Below are 27,095 nucleotides of genomic sequence, written 5' to 3'. Positions count from 1 at the left end.
AAAATGAAGAATTCATCATGAATTTTTATTGAAAATCCCCAACATTTTTGGCAACACATTGTTCATTCATATTTTAACTTCACATACAGTTATTATCTTAAAGTATCTGTGGCACTGACATTGTTAAGTGCAACAACTTGGCAAGTTGAACAGAGAGCAAAAAGGCAACCTGTAAAATGAAATACTACATTCCTTACAACTGGCAATTTAATTAAAATGAGCTGCACTGCCCCAGAAAAGCATTGGTGTCAATATAAAGATTTGAATTAAAATACTGTATTTTACTCACCAGGGAACAAAGGGGTGATCTTCAACTGCCAACCGCCCATTTCTCGCCTGAAAAATGGGCGGTCTGCAATTTAAAATTGGAAGGGAGGGGGCCTCGATCGCCGCATTGATGCCCGAGGCCTGCCTTATGCAAATGAACAAGCAGCAGACAGGAGGCTGGTTAAATATGCATATCATGGTCCTAAGTTGGTCGTAGGACCCTCATTGCTATTTTCAGCTACAAATGAGTGGAGTTTGCGCTGTGCATTTGTATTAGGCAGTGAATGGCCAAACTAAGGGTCCTCTCACGGACTGCTGCAGGCCGCTCACAAAACAGCTCGGGAAATGTCTATTTTTTTTTGGTGAGGCCGAGAGGAACAAGAGTGCTCCGCTTGAGCCCACAAAAAACAGATTGTAAACCCAGTGCTCTCAGTCTTGATATACTCCAGGTTGTACAATGCTGTGATAACTCATCATGGTGTTGCTGGTAATACTGCATCAATCTCATCAAATTAGCTTGTCTTTTATAATTATTATTTTTCTTCAATTTACAGTCTTCAGTTTCTTGCTTTTGATACTGAGGCATCTCACGACATTTTACGAGTGTGGGATGGTCCTCCTGAGAACGAGATGCTTCTGAAAGAAGTCAGTGGATCTCTTATTCCTGACAACATCCACAGCACCCTCAACCTTATCACAATCCAGTTTGATACAGACTTCTTCATCAGTAAATCAGGATTTGCTGTTCAGTTCTCAAGTAAGCACCAGTTGTAATCTTTGGTTATACAACAGTACAACCCTGTTAATGAGCAAAATTTACATTAGCATGTATTTTCTCAGTTCAGGTGATTATGGTTTAATATTAATACATGATTATTGGTGTCATGGAAGTAAATCCAATGCAAGTAAATAGGTATTATTTTTCTTTGATATTGGTGTTGAATGGGGCAAATTGCTGCTCTTTGTTTACGTTATTCAGGCAGTTCAATTTTACATTGGTGGCTAGTGAAAGTTTTAGCTCTCAACTATACTCACAGTGAAAGACAAAAAGGCAAAGAACTGATGATAATGTTGGCACTTATCAAATGGTAGGTTTGTTGAATGGACATGACCACCTCTATCCCACTGCTCTTGTGCTCTGTGACACCAACCTTTCAATCAGCTATAATGTGACTTATTTTCTTATAATTCCTCTCTGTGAAGATGTTAAGGGTGCATGGACCAGCACCACCAGAAGCATGTATGCACAATGTGAACCTATAGCAAGTTGGCGCCTGCTTTATTTTTTGTATCAATTTTTAAATCTCTGCTTTACAACGACAAAATAAAATGACCAGATTAGAGCCATACCCCATTAAAACTGAAGTGCAAGGAAGAGAAAAACGGGAGGTAAGAGGAAGCAAGGGATATAGCTGTACTTTATCACTATTTGAGTCATGCTTTTCTTCTTCTTGTTTGTGAAATTGCCACAGGGGTGTAGACGATATATTGCCAAAGCACCAATAAGCAAAAACAAAGTAAACTACTTATGAATAGCAATGGCAATTAATTTTAAGAATGTAAAATAATGTGTATAAATGCTAAAATTATTTTTATGGCCACCATATTGGATTGGTCATGGTGTGATTTTATATTTATTCCATCTGTCCCTATGATTTTCTGACGTGGAGAGTTTTTGATCCCACTGGGGTGAGTTGCAGAGTGAAGGACTGTCATTCTCTGCATAGGAATTCTTGCAGTTTGTTTCAGAGAGAATAATCGTCACTTGCTGACCCTCAAAATTTAGGTTGTTCCTTTTTTAAAAAAGAAACTGTTATTTTTTTTCTCACACACAGACACATAAACAGCCTCTCTGTTTTATTAAAAACACATTCAATATAAATTTACCTCAGTAAAGCTTTTGAAATGTGCCTTCTTGTTTTCCAAAATTATTTGAAGAAAAGCTGCTGTGTAGAAAGTACTAGAAGCTGAAGAAAACTTCCTCTTCATACAGCTGACTGGATGGTACTGATGTAACCCTGGAAATTAGGCACATGCTCAGACCATGAAATCCATGCAATAATTTTATAACCAAGCCCAGACTTTTGGGAGGGGTATGAGACCTTCAAGCAAAACCTTACTGAGGCACTAAAAGACACAAAGGAAAAGTCAGTGAATAAATTTAATCGTGCTATTGTGAAATATGTCATTTTTGGCATTTCTTATTTTGTTTAACCCCTTATGTTGATTATGGAAAATTTCAGTTATGAAAAAATATTGCATTGAAAGAAATTCAGAAAACATTTTGAGCAATTTGTGGGAATCCAGTGGCCAGATTGTGCAATCACAAGGTGGTTGACTGTCACTATCAATGGCAGCTACTGTGGGTCACAGCATGGCACCTTTAACATTAACAAGGCTTATCTTAACATCATCTACAGGAGCAACACATACTACAAGTATTTATCGTGAGTTTTCAATGAAATGCATGCCCAATGTACTGAATTTGATATATAATAGACATAGTAGCGGGCTAAAAACTGGAATGGAAAATCGGGCAGGGTGTGTATGTAGCGGGTGGCCGATCACTACCTCCTGTTTTCTGTCTGGCAGTGAAAGTTCAAATCTAGCCCATAATGTTTTAACTTGCCACAGGTTGTAAATCTAGACATCTTGTCAGATGTCATTGAAGTCATTCAAATTAACTGCATTTATCCAGGGAATGTAACCACTTAGATTTGCAGGTGACATGATTTATTATGTTAATAGAGTTAAAGGATGGAAAATATCACTTCTCCAAATGGAACTTTTCATACGTATAGCTCAACATAAATAATAAGAGGAAAGTTTGTGAATGACAGAGACTATAAAAAGCACAATCCATTAAAGTTGATAAAAAATGGTGGATATTAAAAAACTGTGGAGATAATTGATCTGAAAAAGGTTGCTGCACTGAAGCCTCAATTTAACAGAAACAGGAAAATATATACACGAAAGTCAAAGGTCACCAAGAAAGTTTCTTAGATAACCAGAGAAGATGATTGCACATTTATTAAACTGAGGGGTATAAAGATAACATCAACCTCGCCACATCAGAGTTTGCTAATTCTGGTAAGTGATATCAGTATATTTGCCATCTTTATAAATGCATAATGTTTATAAACTCTTTATCTGTATGCTAAAATATGTAGCGAATTCTTGTAAATCCTCAGTAAATATTGTCCTATGTCTATAACTGTGTACTGCAATCCAAGTAAATCAATTTAAATGGCTATGTTGTTTCTTTGTAGCAATTTTGTAGATACAGTAAAACATTATGCCATAATACAAAATCTAATGATGTAAACTGTCTCATCTCTCCACAGATTAGTCTACAAACTCTAGTGCTCAGCCGTTGGATCATTAGCACTCTGTTTCTAAAAACAAAGACAAAATAGATATAGAAAGTGTCACATCTGACCAGGGGACTCATATTGAAGTTATTTGGATTCAACAACAACAACTTGCATTTATATAGTGCCTTTAACATAGTAAAACATCCCAAGGCACTTCACAGGAGCGTTATCAAACAAAATTTGACACCGAGCCACATAAGGAGAAATTAGAACAGGTGACCAAAAGCTTGGTCAAAGAGGTAAGTTTTAAGGAGCGTCTTAAGAGGAGGTAGAGAGGCAGAGAGGTTTATGGAAGGAATTTCAGAGTTTGGGACTTAGGCAGCTGAAGGCACGGCTGCCAAAGGCGGTGCGATGAAAATTGAGAATGCGCAAGAGGCCAGAACTGTAGGAACGCAGAGATCTCGGAGGGTTGTAGGGCTGGAGGAGGCTACAGGGAAAGGGAGAGATGAGGCTATGGAGGGATTTGAAATCAAGGATGAGAATTTTAAAATTGAGGCATTGCTATTCTGGAGCCAGTATAGGTCAGCGAGCACAGGGGTGATCAGTGAACTGGACTTGGTGCAAGTTAGGATATGGGCAACCGAGTTTTGAATGAGCTCAAGTTTACGAAGGGTGCAAGGTGGGAGGGAGAGTATTGGAATGCAGCCCCTAATGGTTGATTCAATTGTTGTATTAGTACACTGGTGTTAAAACTTTATCCACTGTGTTAAACCCATCTTAAAAGGTCAGTTGTGATTTGCACTGCCTAAATGAACATTAATAATAAGTCTGCTATTTTCTGAATAGTAGTAAGTTGCTATAAACCAATTATCAAAATCACAGCTACTGGCGGCTGCCTGAAACAAATGGCGGCGTTATTTAAATATGTTAATAAGGGTCCTATGCCTGAATCAGGACCATTCTATAAAATAGGTGACTGTGCGCGCCTGAGCTATCACTTCTTTAACCCACCCAGCAAATCATGGCGGGAACAATTGGCAAGCAGCTTTGACAAGGTACCGCATGGTAGGTTGTTACATAAGGTTAAATCTCACGGGATCCAAGGTGAGGTAGCCAATTGGATACAAAATTGGATTGATGACAGAAGACAGAGGGTGGTTGTAGAGGGTTGTGTTTCAAACTGGAGGCCTGTGACCAGCGGTGTGCCTCAGGGATCGGTGCTGGGTCCGCTGTTATTTGTTATTTATATTAATGATTTGGATGAGAATTTAGGAGGCATGGTTAGTAAGTTTGCAGATGACACCAAGATTGGTGGCATTGTGGACAGTGAAGAAGGTTATCTAGGATTGCAACGGGATCTTGATAAATTGGGCCAGTGGGCCGAGGAATGGCAGATGGAGTTCAATTTAGATAAATGTGAGGTGATGCATTTTGGTAGATCGAATCGGGCCAGGACCCACTCCGTTAATGGTAGGGCGTTGGGGAGAGTTATAGAACATAGAGATCTAGGAGTACAGATTCATAGCTCCTTGAAAGTGGAGTCACAGGTGGATAGGATGGTGAAGAAGGCATTCAGCATGCTTGGTTTCATTGGTCAGAACATTGAATACAGGAGTCGGGATGTCTTGTTGAAGTTGTACAAGACATTAGTAAGGCCACACTTGGAATACTGTGCACAGTTCTGGTCACCCTATTATAGAAAGGATATTATTAAACTAGAAAGAGTGCAGAAAAGATTTACTAGGATGCTACCGGGACTTGATGGTTTGACTTATAGGGAGAGGTTGGATAGACTGAGACTTTTTTCCCTGGAGAGTAGGAGGTTAAGGGGTGATCTTACAGAAGTCTATAAAATAATGAGGGGCATAGATAAGGTAGATAGTCAAAATCTTTCCCCAAAGGTAGGGGAGTCTATAACGAGGGGGCATAGATTTAAGGTGAGAGGGGAGAGATACAAAAGGGTCCAGAGGGGCAATTTTTTCACTCAATGGGTGGTGAGTGTCTGGAACGAGCTGCCAGAGGCAGTAGTAGAGGCGGGTACAATTTTGTCTTTTAAAAAGCATTTGGACAGTTACATGGGTAAGATGGGTATAGAGGGATATGGGCCAAGTGCAGGCAATTGGGACTAGCTTAGTGGTATAAACTGGGCGACATGGACATGTTGGGCCGAAGGGCCTGTTTCCATGTTGTAAACTATGATTCTATAAGTGGTATTTGAAGGGATCCTCACCACTATTAAGGTAAATCTCTGGTTAGTTGTTTTAGGCTTCTAGGGTGCTATTGGATCATGTTTTTGGCTGTTTTGGCAAGTGTTTGTCTGTGAGATAAATTTGCAGAGTGATTTTGTGGAGGGTAGGAACTCTTCTACAGGAATTCTTTATTCTGAATTGTTGAACATGAGAATGCTGCAGGACTTACACTTGAGGCTCCCAAATCAGGAGGAAGAGGTTGAAAGAGGCCTTACAGCATGTGGGTGTTCAGAAACAGAACATCATACCTGAGCCTCACTGAGGATCAGTGTGTAAGGTGGCTGTGTTTTCCACCTTCAGATCGGTGAGCTGCCTATAGGGAGACGGTCACCTGTGCCACCAGTTGGAGCAGGAATTGGAGCCTAGCACCAGGGCTGGGGTTGCACTACCTGTGGCAGTGAAGGTCACCAAGGCTCGAAACATTTGTCTCTGGCTCTTTCCAAACTGCTTCTGATGACATCAGCAACATCAGTCAGTTTGGTGTGCATACGGCGATCCAGCAGGTCACTGATGCACGGTTTGTGAAGCGACAGCAGGTCTGTACCTTCCCCATGGAGGCTGACAAGCAGGAAGAAAAATCACTGGAATTTGCCCGCATTGCTGGAATGCCACCGGTGCACGGCATCATAGACTGCACGGACGTAGCCCTGCGTGCTCCCCACCACAAACCAGTACTGTCTTCTATTCGCTCAATGTTCAATTTGTTTGTGACCACCGGCAGAGAGTCATGCAGTTCTGTGCCCAGTTTTCTGGCAGTAGTCATGGTACTTTGATACTGCGCCAGTTCTCAATACCTCGTCTGTTCCATCAAGATCATCAGGTGGCAGGCTGGCTACTAAGTGACAAGGGCTAACCCCTCACCAACTGGCTCATGACTCCTCTCAGAAACCTGGGCACAAACGTGGAGCTCCTTTAAGGTGTCGCAGGCCCTTAAGGACCCGCAGCACTGCCCAATTTTCCACCTTCAGATCGGTGAGCTGCCTATAGGGAGCGCATTTTGCACTGGTAGCCCACCTCATTCATGCAAATAAGGAGCAACCCGGAAACGGGATTGGATCCCTCACATCCATCACCGGACAGCTGTTGTTCTCACCCCACCTACTTCCTGGAGATAATACTACTTGCACCAATAAATGCCACCTTTTGCCATGTCCATTCACCAACTTGCTGGGAAACCAAAATTGGCTCTCAGGTTATTGTGTGAAAAGGTACAATGCTTATTTGTGACATTACATAGCATAACCATTACCTGTTGTCTATCAGAAACTATTAGTAGAAGGGGTAAATTTTCATCTTCACCACATGGGCAGGAATCTGGCAAAGCAGATTGCCTGTCCATTATGGAAACCACCTGATTTTCATTCCATTCAAATCAATGGAATGAAAACTGTATGGTTTCTATAACAAGCGGGTGATCCGCTCCGCCATATTACTGCCCATGTGCTGAAGATTAAATTTTTCCTCTCGCAGTTACTGTTCATTTTGTTATTTACTGATTTAATAATGTGACTTATATATGGAGACACCATGGGATAGATTTTGATTTTTGGGCAGCCGTGATTTTGAGGCCTCATTTGAATCCGACCAGCGAATTGCAATCACCAACCGGGCATCCCGAGACAGCTGTGGGAGTTCCTGGGAGGGCAGAGCAGGCAAGGCCGAGGGTGGGGGTTGATGGCAGTGGGCTGCTGCATTTTTGTAGGGCCTGGAGGAGCACTTCTACTTCTCCTGGTCCCACAAAAGTTATGTGCGACTTACCTTTACGGGGCCTTTTAGACTTTATTGCTCCGACTCGTTCTCTCCTAAAATGGCAATCTGGGAACTATGTATGCCATAGGAACCTGATTCACATTTTAAATAGGCCTGCCGCCTGATGCAGGGAGGCGCTCCAGCCACCCAGTGGCAGGCCCGGGGGGAGGATCGCCACGGCCACAGTGACTTCTTTCCCCATGGTTTTCAGGCCACTGCCACCCTATTTCCATGGGACGCCTCAAAATTCAGCCCCATGTTCAATTAACTGAAATGTAATAGTTTTTTTCCGATTGTGAAATTTATACAGTTAGTTTCTTGATTATACTTCTCTCAGCTCCATAAAATGGAGGATTACATATTACCAATAACAAATTAAATACACATTGTATTTTCTTACTGCTGTATAGTTCTGTTAAATAACTATTCTGAATAAATTAATAATGCTTTCAAACATCATCAGTGTAAAAGATTATTGTCCATGCAATGACTAATCCTTCTCTTAGACATTCGCTCTAAGCTTTTTACCATGCTTGGCTGTTTCCTTAATGTCATCTGCTGTACTACAGTTAATCTCTTGGATAACTTACACCTTTTTAATGTCATCCTATTATAAGACTCAACACAATCAATCCTCTCAAGCATACACTTTATTTCTGTATTGTGCATCTCTAGATTTTATTTTCTCCCCCAATTGATTTTTGAAAGCTATGTGTCACGTTGCCGACTAGTGCTGCAGGTTTTCTACTAGAGGGTACAATTACACGTTTCAGCTCTACACGTACTTTGGCCCCAATTTAAAATGGAGGGGAGGGGGCGGATACGCTGCACCGTAAGCCCTGAACCGGGTGGAGAACCAGAGTCGTCCGGGGACGTGGAAGACCAGCCAATATTACCGTCAATTTTCCTGGAGACACCCAAACCCGGCCGGATCCAAACCTGACAGTGCGGAAGTAGGAATTTGGCGGCAGGAGGCCACAGCTGGAGAATCGCAGTCAGTTGAGGTGGGGGGTGGGGATGGGGGGGTGCTGGTGAGAGGCTCTGGAGGCAATCGGGGGGAAGGGGGAAGTCTGGACAAGAGAGGCACCAGGCTTTCTTGTAAGGCCCAGAGGCCACTCCTGCTTCTTCTGTCCCACAAGAAAACCTAAAATTAAATTTTGAAACTTACCTGCATTAGTCTCTTCTGACCCACGATCCAACTCCTGGCAGATGTGGTCAGATGGGGAAGCCATCATTGCTCCCCTGCTCAGGCCTCCAACGAATATTGCAGATCAGGTCCCAATAACATCATCGGGATCTGATCTGCATATTTAAAGAAGGACCCCGCTTCCTTCCTACGCTCTAAAGAGCAGGTTAACATTGGGACACGGCAAGAAGGCAGCGGGATCAGAGTGGGTAAGTAACTGACCTCATTTTAACTGCCCCCATTCTGTCTGGTTTCCATCAGGCTGAGTTGAAATCGGGGCCTTTGTCTCTAATTTAATAGTTAATGCAAAAAGTGCATGCTGGCTCTGTCCAAGTATTAAAATTTAAGCCACCGCACAGGAAACCTCTGTGTGCCTATACTCGTGCCTGGAGTTCCTTTTCCCTCAGATAAAATGCAGCTTGTAGCTGACAGCATAACTCTGTCTGAGACTGGTACCAGTAGAATAGCGACACTCATAGATTTGCAAATAAATATGGTTTACATGACATTATACAAAACAAATCTTATATTACCTTTTGGATAAGATGTTAAACTGAGGCCCTGTCCATTCAGGTGGACAAAAAAGATCCAGTGGTACGATTTAAAGAAGAGCAGAAACTTCTCACATGTCCAGACCAACATTTGTCTCTCAACCAATACCACCAGTCATTTCTTTATATGTTGTTTGCAGGACCTTGCTGTGCCACAATTGACTTTTAAAAGTGCAGTCACTGTTGTTATTGTGACAAATTTGTTGAGCACTTTGAGACATCCTGAAGATGTGCTGTTTAAATGCAAGTTCTTCTTTATTTCTTAGTGTCTGAATTGTCTTACATAAATTATTGGTGGAGGTACATTTGGAATACTAAGGTAGAATTTCTGGTTGGGGCACAATTTGGGTGGGAATAGTGTAACGAGGGGACATTTTGCTGCTCCCGTTAGAAATTTGGCATTAGCAGAAATTTACAAATCAACTCAACGGCACCTTGATCTACCTGAATGAGCATTGCAAAGCTGATAGAAATTTTAAAGTGCTGCAGCAGCCAATTGAAGGGCCACAATGTCACCTGCATGCTAAGGGAAAGAGATTAAAGCTGCACTATTTCTGTAAAATTAAGTATCTTCACCACAACCCCAGATTCAAGGATGCTGTCTTGAAGTCCTGCCTGATAAAGTGGGGTAAAGGAGGCTCGTCCTCTTTTACACTCAAGGGTATTTTACACAGAAAAGAGCGTCCAAAATTCTGACCGAAGATAGTGGATAGAATAAACAATGTCATTAACACCAAGTGAACCTAGCTCCAAATGAGGAAGAAGACAGCAGACTTGAGGAAAGATGGTAATGTAAGTCTACCCAACAGTTTCCTATACCAAATGGCTCCTCTAAGTATGTATGTGACAAAGTGTTTCCTCGTAACTTGTTATTTTTTTACTGTTTTCCATTACAAAACAGTGAGACAACCTTGCAGTTCCTTGAATGCTTACCATGTATGGCAATACTTCAGCAAGACACAACTTGAAGCTGCAGCATATAACTGAAACTGTTATCATACTAACATCTTAAAATTACCTTGGCACAGCAAGTGCTTCGAGCACAACCTAACTGCATGATGCATATTCATTTCCTCACATGCAGTGAGCTACAGGACGGGCATTTACGTGTCACCATAAATGCGCTCAACTTGCAACATCACTTGACTGTTTCTTTGGTTGCAGGACAATATGGCACATAACAGAAGGGAACAACATTGAGCTAGAGGAGGTCTTTGCTAAGCGACCAAAGAGGGAATGGGAATGGGAGTACCAAAGGCCTCCTCTGCTCTTAAGCTTTTTCCCCTAATTCACTCATAAACTATGGGAGAAGGAAGTGAATAAAGGAGGGTTATGTTGATGGTTTCTCTTAAGCTCAGAGCTAGCACCGTCCTGCTCATGTTTTCCCACTCACTCTCACACTCATTCTCTCTCTCTCTCTCTCTCATACTCACAAATAAGTCAAGCGTATAACCATGGCACACTATATTAAAATTTAAGCACTGTTTCAAGTGGTGCCCTGCAATCAGCAATGAAGCATATGTTCCTCTTCCATTGTGTAGACCTGGGAGAACAGGCTGCCAGAACTGCTAATGGCCCAGGACAAGCCAACACCTCGCAACACCCTGTATCATTCACATCAACTATTGCAAGCATCCCCAGCACAGCTACATTGACCCGTGAGGATTTAGATAGTAAGCTTGAGGAGGTAGCACTGGCTGAGTCACAGTGCATGTATGAGGAGGAACACGTGGTGATGGTAATGGGGGAGAAGAAACATGTTGGCAAGAGAGCCAGCAAATAATGTTATCTGTCCAAAATAAACCAGTTGACATCTTATCAGATGTACAACGTTACCAATGAAGCTTTTTTTTTAGTTTCACGTTTTTCAAATTCTGGTTTATTTTTCTCGTGTGTTATATTCAGCAGTGGTTTCTTGCTACTCATTGATGGCAATCTATTTTCAACTTCCTCATAATTTTGTTTTTATTTTCAGTAATAAATGGTCAATCTTATGTTAAGTTTTGATCCATCTTTTTTAAGGTGTAAGGTTTAAGGCTTTTTTAAATGAATTTTGAAATTGGAATCTAGACATACTGGACAGATTTGCTATTTATTTGGAAAAATCTTGACTTTTATTTGAACGATTGATGTAACTATTCCTATAATGAAATGATGATGGACAGAGGTAGTCTGGGGGCAGATATATTGTGCAGAATTCCTGTGATATGACAATGTGAAGTTCTATTCCAATAATATTATGCCCCCAACCCCGCTGTTCCTTTTCATTGTGTTATTGAACTGTGGAAAAAAGACCTCAGGATGTCCCAAAATGCTTTACAGCTAATGAAGTGCTTTTGACGTGCAGTCACTGTTGTAATGTAGGAAATACGGCAGCTAATTTGCGCACAGCAAGGTCCCACAAACACCAAGAGATAATAACCAGATTATCTGTTTTATTGGTGTTGGTTGAGGGATACACATTGTCCAGGACACCAGGGAGAACTCCCCTGCTCTTAGACTGATGATTCCCAAAAGATCTATTTTTTTCTGGTTTAGTTCCCTGTTTGGTTCAATCTGCTCTCTTCATGAATGTAATAATTGTGATCAATATATGCTTCCGTTGATCTTCTTCCAAAGTTACGGTGGGGGATCGGGAGAACCCAACAGAAATTCTCCCCCGTAGTTACTCAATATACGCCGAGTGGTTATCATTTTGGGTGGACTTTTGGTGGGCAGTGGGAGGAGAGTTTGTGCCACCTGCCCGAAGTCCTTACCGAGAGACCCGAGCCATTTTGAGGGCCAGGCCTCGTTTCAATATGAACGGTGCGCTGCAAGTGCAGCACTAGCGCTCACTGGCAGCTCGCCGTTTGCCGGGGGCAGGGGTGGGGGCGGAAACGCAGCAATACAACTTGGAGCCAAACCAGAAGTTGGAAGTTAAAAGAGGAGGAGGCAATTGCGGGGAGAGGGAGATCACAGGTGGGCCGGCAGCTGGCTGGAAGGTTCATGTGGGGCCAGGAAGAACATTCAGAAATCTCTCAAAAAAAAACTTTTACTGCAGCAATCCCTTTAAGAAGCACTGGTTAGGCCACTTAAGGCCTAGTACCAATGGGCGGAGCATGCACAGTTCATGTTCCATCCATTGGTACCTTAAAATTGTATCGGGGTCCTACAATTGACTTAAAACCCCAATTTGCATGTTAAAATTAGACTCCCACCTGGTGAAGGCCCTGAAGAAATTGGTGGCGGCTGGATTGGGACCATTAATGGGGCGGTAAGTATTGTGCCATAATTTTGGGGGTGATATCACCCTTTTCCTTGCTGGGGCACAGCCCTCAAAATCGGGGCCGTGATGTTTTAACTGGATAAAATCATTTGTTTTCCAAAACTGGATCTTTTTCTCCTGCACAATACTATCTTGGTAAATGCTATAATTTGATCATCGTAATCAGAAGGCCCCATTGGGTATAAGGTTCTAATGTTCTAATGTTCCGATGGTCTTGTCACGCTGTCCCTTGAAGATTGCACCCAATTTTCAGATCATTGCAAAAACAAGGGAGACAATCAGGATGTACTTCATAGAAGAGCCACGAGGCTAATGCCAAGTGTCAGGAGATTGAATTGTGAGGAAAGATTTCAGAAACTTGGGCTGTTCAGCTTTGAAAAAGAGATTAAATGATATAGAAAAATTGAACTATGACAGTACATCAAGGGAATTCAGGCTAAAACTGATAAGGGGCACTTTTAGGAAATGTGTCAATGTTCTTCTTCACACAGAGTAATCAGTAAATGAGATGGACTTCTGAATAGAGCAGTGGAGGCAAATACCTCAGAATTATTTAAGAAAAAGTTGGTTGCTGTCATGGTGGAACTTTAGGTTTATTCTGGATCGACGAGAAAAAATTAGTTGGAATGGCTTTCCTTATCCTTGTGACCTGCCTGTACATGGGTACATTACCTACTTCCTCATCCATCCTTCTCCTAGATAATACAGCTATGCCAAAGAGCATGGAAATTAAAATTGTGACAAGTATGTTTTCTGAACCACAATTATTCCTTAGAGATTGTTCCCATAATATATATATATATATATATATATTATTTATATAATAGATGTAAATTTGAATAGGCCCCAAAATTCCTGGGTGTATGTCCCATCAGCACGTGCAGGCCCCAGGCTGAGAGCCTGCCCCAAATCCTGGGGATGGGCTCATTTACATGGCTGGGGTGGGCACTGCTGACGTACCCTTGACCTACCTGAGGTCTCCCAAGGCCCAATAGAGCTGAAAAGAAAGAATTATTTTTGAGTCTTCAGCTTCAAAGGGTGCTATTTAGCCTCTTGACAATGTACTTAATCCCCTCTAGAATTGATTACCTTAGTCGAGTAAAGTATTGGGGCCTTTCAGAAGGTCTCAAAGAGGCAGTTCTCAGCTGATTTGAGTTTTGCTATGTCCTTTTAAGGGCACAAAGGGTAGAGTTTCCGGGAACTTCTCTCAGTAAGCCCCTTGAAGATCTGCCCATGCCCCCCCTCCCCAATGGAATTTAAAGAGTCAATCTAAATAGGGTGGAATCCTGGCATAAACGGATACTTAAAAAATCCTCCCTCTCCAGCCCCTGGAATTTTGAGGCCTTAAAATTTACAACACAGAGGGAGTCCATTCACCCCATCATGCCTGTGCTGATACTAGTTTTTCAACTGGAGCTAGCGTTTCTGAACCTTTTTCCCTGCCATTTCCCCATATCCTGTTTTTTCCTTTTCCAATATTAATCCAATTCCTTTATAAATGATGTAATAGTCTCTCGCTTAATGGCCTTTTGTACTATTGCATTCTTTGTTCTATTAACCTTCTGTGTGAAAGCATTTCTACCAACTATCCCCTTCATTCTTCGAGTGATAATCCAAAAATTTGCGGACTCTAGCCATGCCTTTCCCGCTCCTACGCATTCAGGAGGACTAAGCAGTTGGAATGACCTTCCCAATGAGCAAACTCCTGTTCTACATAATAATGGAAGAGCAAGAGGAGCATCAGAGGTAAAAGGTTCTGAGACGCCATGGCAGAAGACAGCAGCCTACTTGCTGTTACCCCTATTGGTGGCGCTGCATTTGCACTTGTTTTATGCCAGTTTTTACATTCCAGCAGAAGCAACTGAGCACCACAGGATATTTGGGTGTAAGTTCCCATCGGCAAGATCGACGTAGAAACCAGCATAATTTTGGTGTAATTTCTGCGTAAGTGAGATCCAGGAAATTCTGGGCTGAAATGTCTTCCACTCCTCCAGCTCCCTTTGGAAGGCCTGCAGCAAATCACGAAAGAATGGAAACAAAAGTTCAATCGTGAATTGTATTATTATAATCATAAGTTACTAGTACTTTGGACTAGTTGTTTTCTATGTTTTATTTTCCAAAAAATCACAGCAAATAAGCTAACATTATTATTATATACATGAATTTATCCCTTTTTGATACCTAGGCTCCGTGGCAACAGCTTGTCGTGACCCTGGTGTACCTATGAATGGAAGTCGGAATGGAGATGGCAGAGATCCTGGAGATACTGTCATCTTCCAGTGTGACCCTGGCTATGAGCTTCAGGGAGAAGAGAAAATTACCTGCATTCAGGTGGAAAACAGATACTTCTGGCAGCCCAGCCCTCCTGTTTGCATCGGTATGTGATTTAAAATTCAAAATTCTATTATATATAAGTAATTGCAATAGAATGTATTGTAGCATATTCCAGCACAAACAAATTCTGCCAGGTGAAGACTGTTTACAATAATTTGTGTGTACAATTTCCTGCTATTTACTGATTGCAGAAGGATGCTCAGTAATGTTTGGAAAATGGAGCAAATAAACAAGTCAAAGTGTTTTAAACACTACAGTAAATAAACAATTAATGGATTACATGAGAGTTTCTGCTTTGTAGTCTGTGGGTCAACTAGTAATTGCAAACGTTAATTATTTATGTGTACAGTTCAAAACGAGGTAAAACACATGAAAGCGCCTTAATGTGGGAGTTTAGTCATCAGTTCTTTTAAGAATTAGTTACAAAGCATTATATGTACAGTTGAAGTACTATATGCAGTTTTAGGCTCCATATTATAGGAAGGATGTTGAGGAAATAGGGAGGGTACAGCACAGATTCATTAGGATGATGCATGGTATGAGGAAATATAAAGACGAAGATAGACTTGAAAATTTGGGGCTGTTTTCATTAGAATAGAGGAGATTAAAGGGTAATTTGATCGAGGTGTTTAAAATTATGACGGGGCGGTACAGCGTAGATAAAAACAGATTGAGGGGTCTCTAACAAGGGGACATAGCTATAAGATTAAATATAAGAGATTTGGGTCAGAGAGCAGGAAAAAACTTCTTGACGCAGAGGATTTTGGGTCTGTCGAATCCACAACCAGAGTTAGTGATTGAAACATTGACACTGTCAACATTTAAGAATAGATTAGGTAGGTGGTTGAGGGAAAGGGGAATAAAGGGATAATCGAACAGTGTTGGTACATGGGATTAAGAATGCTACTAATGTGGCAGATTAACACCAACACAGACATGTTGGGCCAATCAGCTTGTTTTTGTGTTGTAATTTCTATGTAATTCTATGTGTTATATGATTAATATTTTTTCCTATTTTTGATAATTACTAATAATGGTGTCATTATCAGGGTGGGGGATAGACTTGAAGAAGTTATTTAGCTAAGTAGTATGCTAAAAAAGACAGCTACCAGGGTGTTTTATTGATCATGTCATTTTAGCTGTTCTTATTTAATTTAATTCCCTAACACTGCTGGACTTGGTAACTCCTCCAAACTGATATTCTCCCATCACGGTATCAGCGCTCTCTGTGAGGAAGTTTATGGTTAATCATAATTCTCCACAGCTGTTCACTTTTAAAAGGTATATTTATGAAGATTCATTTTTCAATTTTGTCTGATTTCTCCTCTGTGAAGTGCATTAGTATGTTTTTCTACTTTAAAGGCGCTACATAAATGCAAGTTGTTGTTTTTGATATTTCCTCTTTAACATCACTTCAGCACACTTTGCCCCCCTAGTCATTAATACACAAAGGAAGATAACAGCAACTTCAGTCAGCTCTTGCACAATTAATCATGCTACATTTTAAAATTTTGCAATATGAAAAATGAAATTTGAAGGAAATAAATTACCCTACACATTCAAAATGACATAAGCATTGAGGCAGCCTGTATTAATGATTGATCTCCACTGATATTAATTCAGCTCCCTCATACTATCAGGCCTAATAAGTGCTCCAAGCGAGTTCCCTGGTGATGTGATTGGAACTCATTTATTTAAATATTCTGCAAATTCTGTAAAAATACAAGCATAGATGAAACACTAGTAAAGTCAATAATGATTCTTAACAAATTAATAAAAGTGTACATTAGTTAAGAACTTATGGTAATAATTGCTTTATCTGGAACTATTTTATCCAATTTAAAATGGTAAGAACATAAGAAATAGGCGCAGGAGTAGGCCAAACAGCCCTCGAGTCCGCTCCGCCATTCAATAAGATCATGGCTGATCTACCTCAACTCCACTTTTCTGCCCTATCCCCATATCCCCTGATTCCCTTAGAGTAAGATGAAATGATTTGAAAAGGCTGATGATTCACTGTCGCCCGTTTTGCACTATTGCCCAAAATGAATTTATAACCCAATATAATTGTTCCTCATTCTTCTCCAGTTATAATCTGTTTAAGATCTGGCAGAAACTGCTGAAGCTATGTCACAGATTGTGGTCCTCTTCACCATCTATGGCTCATTCACCAAAGCTTGTCTGAGCTTAAACTCCCTCAGTGTAAAAACAGCGCAGTTCTATTAATATTTTTTTAAACGCATGTTCATGTGATGTTCATAGTTCTCTATTCATCAGTGAACATAAAGATTATATAACACATGCGTTGAAATATCATTTACTTCAGTGACTTCACAGAATGATTGACAGCCAATGATAGTGCATTCACCCCAGGAAGTCTTAAAAGGGGTTCTACTGCAGGGTAAAGTCATTGTATGTTATGTTTCATGGCATTTGTATTTTCTTCCTGCTTTGAACTAATGGTGGCCACAGCAAAAAAAAGGATAGAGGAATTAAATTCCTTGTTTTCCACAATATTCCTAAGCTATACGCCAGTAATTGCCATAGGACTTCTTCCAATCACCTGCTGCAATTTCGATGCAAGATTGGCGGAAATCCTGGATGTACTGCATATATAGGGTTTCTGCCGATCTTCTTCTGCAGTTGCAGCAGTCAATTGAAGGAACTCCCGAGGAAAATCCCAGCAATCGTGTGCACAGAAAAGCAGGATAGTAGAATTAACTTCTTGTTTTTACTTTTGCAAAGCCATCATGTTTTCTTTTCAAACCTGTTTGTAAAGGACAGTATTAATGGGGCATAAACCACTTGCAGGAACTCCAAGATTATTTGGCCAGAATTTGCTGTCAAAATAACAGTGAGGTTAATGGCGCTCGCTGTTATTTATGAGCAAATGTTACAGCAACATCAGGCGAGGGGCAGATGTGTGGTTAAATTCAAAAATCCAATGGTTGCTGTCTGCGTTGCACCGCTCCGCTATTAGCTTTGCGAAAACGGCATCTCGCTGTCTGCCTCACATAAAATCGTTGGGCTATAACTTGGTGTTGTAAAATTGTTTACAATTGTCAACCCCAGTCCATCACCGGCACCTCCACATCATCACCATTGATTGTGATAAAGTTGCTGTATTTGCACAGCAGATACGAATTAAACTCGCCACAGAGAGATAAATCTTGTCCATTTCAGTATAAGTACCCTGTTAGTGATGTAATAAGTGTTAATTACTGCCAGCCTACCTCTCTTGCATTGAAAATTAACTATTATAAGTGTGGAATTTCATTCCTTCAGGTTTTAATTGTTGTTGGAGATTTTAAAAGTGTAAAATTTCAAATTTTTAACTTTTCCTTTCTGTTTCTTTTTTCTTTCTTAATCCAATCTTCCTTTCCCTCTCTTTATTTCTCTTTCTGTACCTGATTTGTCATTGAATTCACCCACTCTAATTTACACTTCCTTCTCAGTCCTTGCGCTGTTAATTTCACAATCCTTCAATCTGATTGGTTAAGGAGATACACAGTTGCTTGCCCTGTTCTCCTCACTGTGATGTTATCAGCTCGCACTTTCAGCAACTTGCCAATCAAAAATTTAAAAACCTAAACATGCAAGGGCAAGTCTAACTAATGGCAGACACTGTTAGATGCCCTGCTATGGCAATTGATGGCCCATTATTTACTGATAATATCAATGTACTTAGGTGCACTACTTGTGCAGTGCTGGAGAAATTTCATAATTGATTTTGCATAAATATTTCTCAACACAGTTCCATATTTTATTTAGAGACGTTTTCAAGTGTTTGTGGCCTATAATTGACTGAACACAATGTTAATTGATTGATACATGACAGAATAGTTAAACAGCATGGGCAATGTTAAGATTAGATCCTTAACCAAATAATGAACAATGCATTTGGACACTGTCTTAAGTCACAGAATAACTTATATAGTATTAATATGCAATAATCTTTTTTAAGTCAATTTGAAAGTTCCTATGGGCAGTTACATACACAATTTAAAATACAAAATACCTGGGAATGTCATTGGTAAGACATGCTGAGCCAGTACAATCTATCTGTATAAAAGTTTTGAGAGTGACTGTCACACTTCAGACATGCCAAGTGTCAGAAGTATAAAAACTGAGGAAAGTAAGCCACTCATTTCATGCTGATTGGAGATGGAAGTTTACAATCTGCAAACCTTCCTCACTAACATCAATTAAATTCTAATTGACTTCAGGATTATATTTACAGCCACTGGATTTCTTTTAGCCTTAAGGGGATCGGCCATCTTAAACGGAGCTCCATCTTAGCAACAGAATAATACTTGGTGGACCAAAAATCCACGTCCCTTCTGGGGCACTCCTGCCATAACTCCGGTGGGAGTGCAACAAAAAGGGCCTGAAATTAGGACACTGGCCTTTCCCGAGAGTTTCCTGGATGGCTTGTTGGGGATGGAGCCTCTGCCCACCTCAAACAAGAGCAATGATGCAGAAGGGGACAGGGCTGGGGGTGGATTCCCTCTGCTGTGAGTTCCCATTTTCCTGGCCCTCAGAAGGGCCTGGTTTTTCCTCGGCAACTGGTCAGACCAGTCATATGAGCCTACCAAAGGGCAGAGGCGAGAATCAGAAATGTATTTGATGTAATTATTTATAATCAGTTTCCTTTATTATTGGGAAAGACAGGATGAGAATCTCTACCAAATCTTTTGGCGTGTTTCCTATAGTGGGTGCCTCAGTTGCATCTCCAGTGCTGCTGGCACCCACCATTGACAAGTAAACCAGAGGTTCTCATCCAACCCCACAAACCTGCATAGGGTAAGTGGCAGAGGACCCGAGCAGGAGGCAACTCAGCACTTACGCTGGGGTGCTCTCTCTCCCCCAACCTGCAAATTTTCAGGACTATGGTGTGTTCCATGGTAGAACATTGCTATTGTCATAAAACAGTAATATTTGATTTACTACGAACAACACTGTAACACCATGATTTGGTAACTTTAATTTTAAAAAGGGTGGCATTCGATGCTCTCCCTTCAGTGAGAATCATGTTTCTTCTTAAGTCGGATTTTATAATAAGAAAATAATAAACACACGTTAATGTGAACAGAGGAAGAAAAAGTCCATATACTGGTGGCATCCTGCCATTGACAAGTGGATAGTAGGTTGTAAAAACAACAATTCTTCATCTGTGGTGATGAGATAGTTCAAAGTTGTGACTGATTGATTGTGTGCTGGAAATATGATGAACAGCGAATACATAAACTCATTACAGTGATGAATCTGTTTCTCAGTTAATTTGGGGGCTGTTCTGGCACAGGGAAGTAATAAAAATATATACAGCCGAAATCTGAAACCTACAAAGGAACACTTCAGCAATGAATCCTCAACTGACTGTAATCTTTAATATTAACATTAATCGATATTGTGTCCATGTGCATATAATATTTTAGATTTTTTTCTATGCCAATCTAAAAATAACAGAGTTAATTTTGAAAAAACAATAAACCTTGATGTATTAGTTTTTTTTGCAATATATTAGCAATTCAAGTGATTTCAGATGCAACATAAAGTGCACTGCAGATAGATTACAGATCTTAAAGCTCAAATATGTTAAAGCCAAGATTTGTTGTTGTCTTTTCAGTTTCTATGCCATTTCACTGTAGCACAAATGTTAGCAATACAGAGATGGTAATATGGTTCCACTTGTTCACTGAGGCTTTGCTTAGTCTCTTTATGTCATGTGAATTATACTTATCCCCACTGTATCTTACTTGCTCTGGCAGTGCAATTAACTCTGCTTGATTTGTCACTAGCTGGTGCTGCACAGCATGCTCTTAGCATCTAGTAATGTACATGAATAATAATATATTTCCAAGTCCAAATTGTGTGCTTTTCTAAATGTACTTTTCATATGATTTAACATTATCTTGCAGCTTTCTCTTGCAACACTATGTTGTTGCTTTAATGCACAACTCTAGCAATTTGTTCTCGTAACAAGGAAGGACTTTATGGAGAAGAACAATGTAACCATCCTATAAGAGGACAGAAATATATTTATATAAGATATCATGCAAATGTAGTTACTTTTTCTGTGATTTGCTTGCTTTTGCTGCAATAAGTTTCAATCATTGCAACGTTTGCCAGAAATAACCGTAGTAAAATTTCCTTCATTGCACCAGGATTCGGTATACATATCAGGGTGGGAACATCCTCAAATGGTGCATCACAAGCATAAAAGAATTAATGGGCATAGAGAATCTATTCTTTTTTTAAAGCGCACACAATGTCCATTTTTGGAACCGGGGGAAGCAATTTTTAAGTTTATATGATAAGCCTGCAATACTGCACCCCTTTCTGGAATATCATGTGGCACATAGATTGCAACATATGTACTATTTCAAAAAGTGCCCTTGCAAAAATCTGGGCAGAGCATTAATATAGACTCTGATCTTTGCCTTTATGGCTCATGACAAAAAAAAAGCACCTCAGAAAATGAAATGGAGGAGGGACACAAGATTGAAAGATTTGCAGCAGAACAAAGTCTGTATGCATTGTGAAATGCAAAACAAACTCATGTTTATCACGCTACAATTTGAAAAAGTGTTTGTGGAATCTGAAGGCAGTTGTGATTTTTATATTGAAATTTTCATCAATTTAGTACAAGTGAATATTTAACTTTTTATTTTTCAGCACCATGTGGAGGAAACCTGACAAGTTCTTCAGGATTTATTCTTTCGCCAAGCTACCCACACCCATATCCACATGGCAAAGAATGTGACTGGACTATCACAGTTAATAATGACTACATCATATCTTTGACATTCATTAGGTAATTATTTTTCATTCTTCAAAATCATTTACTTAATTGCTGTTAAAGAATTACTATCAGCTTCACCAAAGCTCACGTGATTAAGGCGATGAATAGTTGAGCCATACAGACAAGGAATGTCTGTGCTGAGTTAGGTGACTTCAGGCTACCACACAGTCAGGGTGCTACAACTGCCACCAGCAGCCCTGGGTAAGGAAGAGAAAATCAGCCTTGCTTCTGCTTATAATTGGAATCTAATGATCCTTGTTGGAAATGCGAGTTTGTGGAAATTGGGTAAGAACAGGATAAGCATTACCTGTGATGCCCCCTGCAAACAAATGGCCTGCCAAAACTCATTTTCTAGGTTCAAGCATGAAGAATGGCCTCTCGGGTGAGGTACCAGAGGGTGCCTGACACCGTGAAATCATATTCAGGTGAGTGCATTGTAACATGGTGCCTTGCACCAGGAGACATAAGTTTAAAATCTGAAGGGGCATTTTTAACCTTGCCCACCCAGCAGAAACCAATGGGTGCCGGTGGGCGTGCTGTTAAAATCGTCCATGGGACATAACCACCGACACCTGACACTGTTTCCACAAGTTCCGACTTTATCCTGCTCTTCGGGCTCTGATAATTATTTTAACCAGAGGCCTGCGCGGGGTGGCCATTGTGGTTTTCCCACCAGGCCATCCAGCGGGAAGAGGTGTCGGAGCCAGGAGAGGCCCAAAAAGCTATGTCATTTTGCTTTTTTTGACTTTCCTTTTGGGACCTGAAGGAGCAGGAATGCCGGGCCTCACAAGAAAAGTTTAGTCCTCCACTACACCGGCCTTTCACCCTTTATGAGGCCCTCCCAACCCCCCTCCCCACAAACTTATCTGCTTGCCAAGGACTGTACCTTCGGTCCGCGACAAAGACCTCCTGCCACCAGATATTATACTTCCGGCCATCTGCCAGCTGTTGCTTCCAGTTTGGATGGGGGACTAACTGAGGCTCTGCAGATGAGGCCCTGTTGTTAAAATCTCCCAGGCTTGACACTGCCGAAGTTAGGATGGTTTGCCACCTGCCTCTGCCCCCGTCCACCAGACTCCCATCTAGAGTTAAAATCGGGGTCTGGTGGCATTTGCATCGGGTCTAACATTGGAAAAGATGGGTTTATTTTCCTCTGTGCGGAAAGATAAAGAAAAATTATTTTACTGAGCTGTCATTACAAACCACTGACAGCTTAGTAAAAGAATGTTCCTTTAACTTTATGCACAGAGGAAAATACTCTAAGTGGTGGTGATATACTCAGCTACTTACAGGCGATCTATGCACCATTGCAAGTGCCTCAGATGGTAGGCCTCATAGCCACACAACCTACCCCGCTTGGGAAAACTGAAAAGATCGCTTCACTGCAATTTGAAGAAAACGGGAAATAAAAAGGAACAAAAAAGAACAACAAAGCCATATGTATTTCATTAAGGATTAGAATTATATTTTTTTGGAAAAGGGTGTAGAACTGCAAGCTGAACAAGCATTCATGGTTCAGGCTCTTGTCCTATTAAATAAACAGAAATTCAATCTGAGTGCTGCAAGTACATTAATTATCTCTTTAATATTGTGTTTTTGCAGCACTGGTTGTCAATTGGAGGACTATCCACAGTGTTTGTTTCTTGTTTTTCACAAAAAATATTATCTGGATAATCTTCTGTTTCAAGCTAGCTGATAGGTAGTTTTGATTTAATCATGGCACAATACTATAGTCTGCAGCTAGGCCTCTTAAAAAAAAAGTCAAATTAATACTGAAAATGCTGGGAACGTACAGCCTTTACCAGTTCTGGACTACACCAAATTATTGAACCATATTTCCTCTCTTAAGGTAATGACAGAACTGCTGTGTATTTTATTCTTCTTTAAGACCATCCTTAAAACCCACTTCTTTGGTCACCCCTCCTATTTTGTCCTTTTTTGGCTCGCCATCCATTTTTTCTCATACCTCTGTGAAGCATCTTGGGATGTTTTTCTCTGTTAAACAAGCTATATGAATGCAAGTTGTTTGTTGCTTGAAATAAGCATTGTAGGAATAATGTTACTATAACTTAGAAATGCAACTATATAGGTATGAAATATTAATCATTTTCTGAAATAAGTTGTCTTCAAACCAAAGTAAGTGGCATTTTTAGTATATGAACCATTTTCATTTTGATCTTCAATTCCCACATCAGTTGAATGGCTGTACATCTTTTATACCTTGCATTTATGTTTTTCTCCAATTTGTTTTAGCAATTTTGCTTCACCCTGCATATCCCCCACAGTACTGTGGTCACTCCAGTTATACTACAATTTTTGCACTAAATTTATAATGGTGATGGCATTAATTAGATGCAAGAGTAGATGTCTTGCACTTTGATTTGGCTGCATGACCTCCACTGAGGCCTACCGACCAAGTAGATGGATATTGGAGGAGAATTCTGTCATCCCCACTAGAATAACTAGAAGTGATGCAGATCCCCAGGATATAATAAGTATCATCATGTCACAACATTGTGATACCTAAATCTTTTTAACTTCACGGTTTCATCTCTCAGCTTGGTAAGTAAATTAAGCCAGCCATGTTACCGTCGCAGCACACATAAAGCATTTCAGTTTATTTCATTTGTTCTCATGCCTACCCAGTGTTGCTTTTGAAATAGTTGCGAAGAGGGTTATTTTGACTAATTCTTGAATCGTTTCTCCTCTTCTCTGGCGAAAGGTCTTGCTTCCCCTTCATTTCTTAGGAACTGTCCAGTTGAGTTCAGAAACTAATGTACAAATCTACATATTGCACCACTATTGAGATATCTTTTAAGTTGTTTTATTAAAATGGATCTAACCAAATTAGAAGAAATAATACTTGCATTTAGATAGCACCTTTTCACACTACACAGAATTTAATCATTTTGAATGCAGTGAATGTGGAAGCCATTTTGCACTGAGCAAGATACCATGAACAGCGATGCCCAGTACAGGTTTTTTGGTGGTGTTGGTTGAATGAGGACGGTTGGCCAGAACACTAGGAGAACTCAACTCTTTTTCAAACAGTGCCTGGCCAAATACCACTTTAACAGTACCTTAATTTAAAATTTCATCTGGAGGATTGCACTGGAGTCTCAGTCTAGATTGTGTACTCAACTGTTGATGTGGAATTTGAACCCCACAAACCTTTAAATCCAGCAGCAAGAGTGCTACCAATAGAGCCAAACTGGCACAAATGGTTTCTAAAACAATTTAGGTGCAATCGCTCAGTCACTGGTTACAAAAATACAATTCAAAGTGAGACTGTACTCTATGAAATGTGTTTATTTGCTGGATTTTATTATTTATTGCTAAGTACTGTTTTCTGAAATTCCTTAAATTATACAATTCCGTTTGATGACCCACTGAGTCAAGATGTAGTCAATTAGCGAGATAGTTTTCTACTAATTGCCAATCTGTTATGCATGTTTGCTTCTAACATAATTATCACCCAGATAATTACATTATGATTGATAGCTGAAGAAAGCAACTTCAGTTGGCAGCCACAACTGCAGATTAGTTTTTCTGTTCAGCCTCTAAAAGTTGGAGTTTGAGGTTTTCCAAAAATTCACTGAAACCGAAGCAATTTTTCACTGCAATCATAATATATATTTTTGGTTACTTTTAGATAAGGCAGGTGATTTGGCGTGGTATACACTGCTGTAATGAAGCATGTAAATTGCTTCACTTACTGCATAGTAGTGTAATTGGCTGCACGAGTACCACATTCTAGCATTAACAAGTCCCAAAGGCAGGGAAGGCATTGGTCTACAAATAATAGCGAGTGATTTGCATCCAGGAGAGTACTTGTTTTTTCTATGCTATGTTAATGCCCACACTATCTAAATACAGGAAGAATGCAGAACCAAGACCAAAACAACGAAAATGGATAATAGATTAAGGGATTTTTCAGGCCAAGTCAGTACTTGGGAGTACCAGAGTAGCCTGTTCTGAATACAATAGGGTAAAATTTCCACAAGGGCTTTCCTGGTCATCTGCTGTAACTTCAGTGGAAGATCCATGAAAACTCCAGAGAAATGTCGCTAACAATGCTTATGCTATTTCTCCTGGGTTTTCATGGATTTCTGCCGAAGTTACAGCAGACAATTGGGAAAATTCCCACGGAAATTCGACCCCACCATTTTTGCTGCCCTCAGGAGGACACAGTTTATTCATACTCCAACAGACAGTATAGAGTTGATTTTGTGAGGTTCTTTTACCAGTTAAATTTGCCTCCCTGGTGGCAAGAGGCAGTTGTAAAATTGGGCTATAGATTAGACCTGTGTGCTCAAGATGTAGTGTCTTATGAACTGAAAGGGCTTCCATTCAATTAATGTTCAGGTGGTGTCTGACCACAGAAACATCATTTTACACGTAAATACCCGTTATCCAGGAAGTGGCTGTAATGTCTTCATTATGCAGCAGTCCACAAGGCTTCCATTATTTAAAGCCTCACAAAGATTGGATGGTTGGCTGCTGGAAGACCATGGTTATTGTCTGCAGCAATAGTTGCTAACCTGATCAATATTTATCCCTCAACCAACACTGCTTAAAAAAAAAGATTATCTGGTCATCATCATTTTGTTGTTTGTGGGAGCTTGCTGTGCACAAATTGGCTGCCGCATTTCCTACATTACAACAGTGACTGCACTTCAAAAGTAATTAATTGGCTGTAAAGTGCTTTGGGACGTCCTGAAGTCATGAAAGGAGCTACATAAATGCAAGTTTTTCTTTCTTTCTTAGAATGTGGTGCCCAGAACCGCACTCTCAGTTCTCCAACTGTTGCCGAACAATTGTTTTGTGCGAATTTATTATTGCTTCTTACCCTTTTTATAAAACCAAAAATGCTGTTGGTCTTTTTGAAATGGATTTATCTACCTGCACTTTCAGAGAATTATGTAGTTGAACCTTAGGTCCTACTGTTCATCCACACCCTTCAATGTCTTTACATTAGGTGTGCATTACCATTCCTTCTCTTGTCTACCAATTTATTAAATTGTATCTGTTGCCTGTCTGCCTGTTCTGCTAAGCTAGCTATATCTTCCCGAAGGCTTATACAGTCCTTCTTATGGTTTGCTAAACATCCAACTTTTGTGTTGTTTGTAAATTTTGAGATTTTAGTCTCTTATGGACAATATGGACTTGAAAATATTTACTGAGAACAAAAGTGGACCCAGCATTGAACCTGGGATACATCACTTCCAATCCTCCTCCAATCCAAGTAACACCCATTTATCCTATTTCTTTGTTTCTTGTCCATCAATCAACTTTCGAGCCATGTTGCTACATTTCCTCTTATACCATAAACCTGTAATTTTCTCTCAACACTCTTGTGAGACAAATTATCAAATGCC

At 40.3% G+C, this 27,095-nt stretch overlaps 1 protein-coding gene across 1 annotated transcript in view; it reads left to right on the top strand.

Annotated features, from left to right (window-relative positions):
* csmd3b (CUB and Sushi multiple domains 3b) overlaps positions 1-27,095 on the top strand; it is a 1,733,930-nt gene that overhangs the window by 1,425,609 nt on the left and 281,226 nt on the right. The window contains exons 26-28 of the mRNA XM_067976258.1: positions 822-1,024; positions 14,767-14,958; positions 21,591-21,729. Of these exons, the coding sequence (XP_067832359.1) occupies positions 822-1,024; positions 14,767-14,958; positions 21,591-21,729 (534 nt within the window). The remainder of the gene's footprint in view (positions 1-821; positions 1,025-14,766; positions 14,959-21,590; positions 21,730-27,095) is intronic.

Source organism: Heptranchias perlo, chromosome 3 (assembly GCF_035084215.1).
Source record: "Heptranchias perlo isolate sHepPer1 chromosome 3, sHepPer1.hap1, whole genome shotgun sequence".
NCBI lineage: Eukaryota > Metazoa > Chordata > Chondrichthyes > Hexanchiformes > Hexanchidae > Heptranchias > Heptranchias perlo.
Note: the sequence above shows the minus strand (reverse complement) of the source record. Positions and strands in the feature narration are given on the sequence as shown.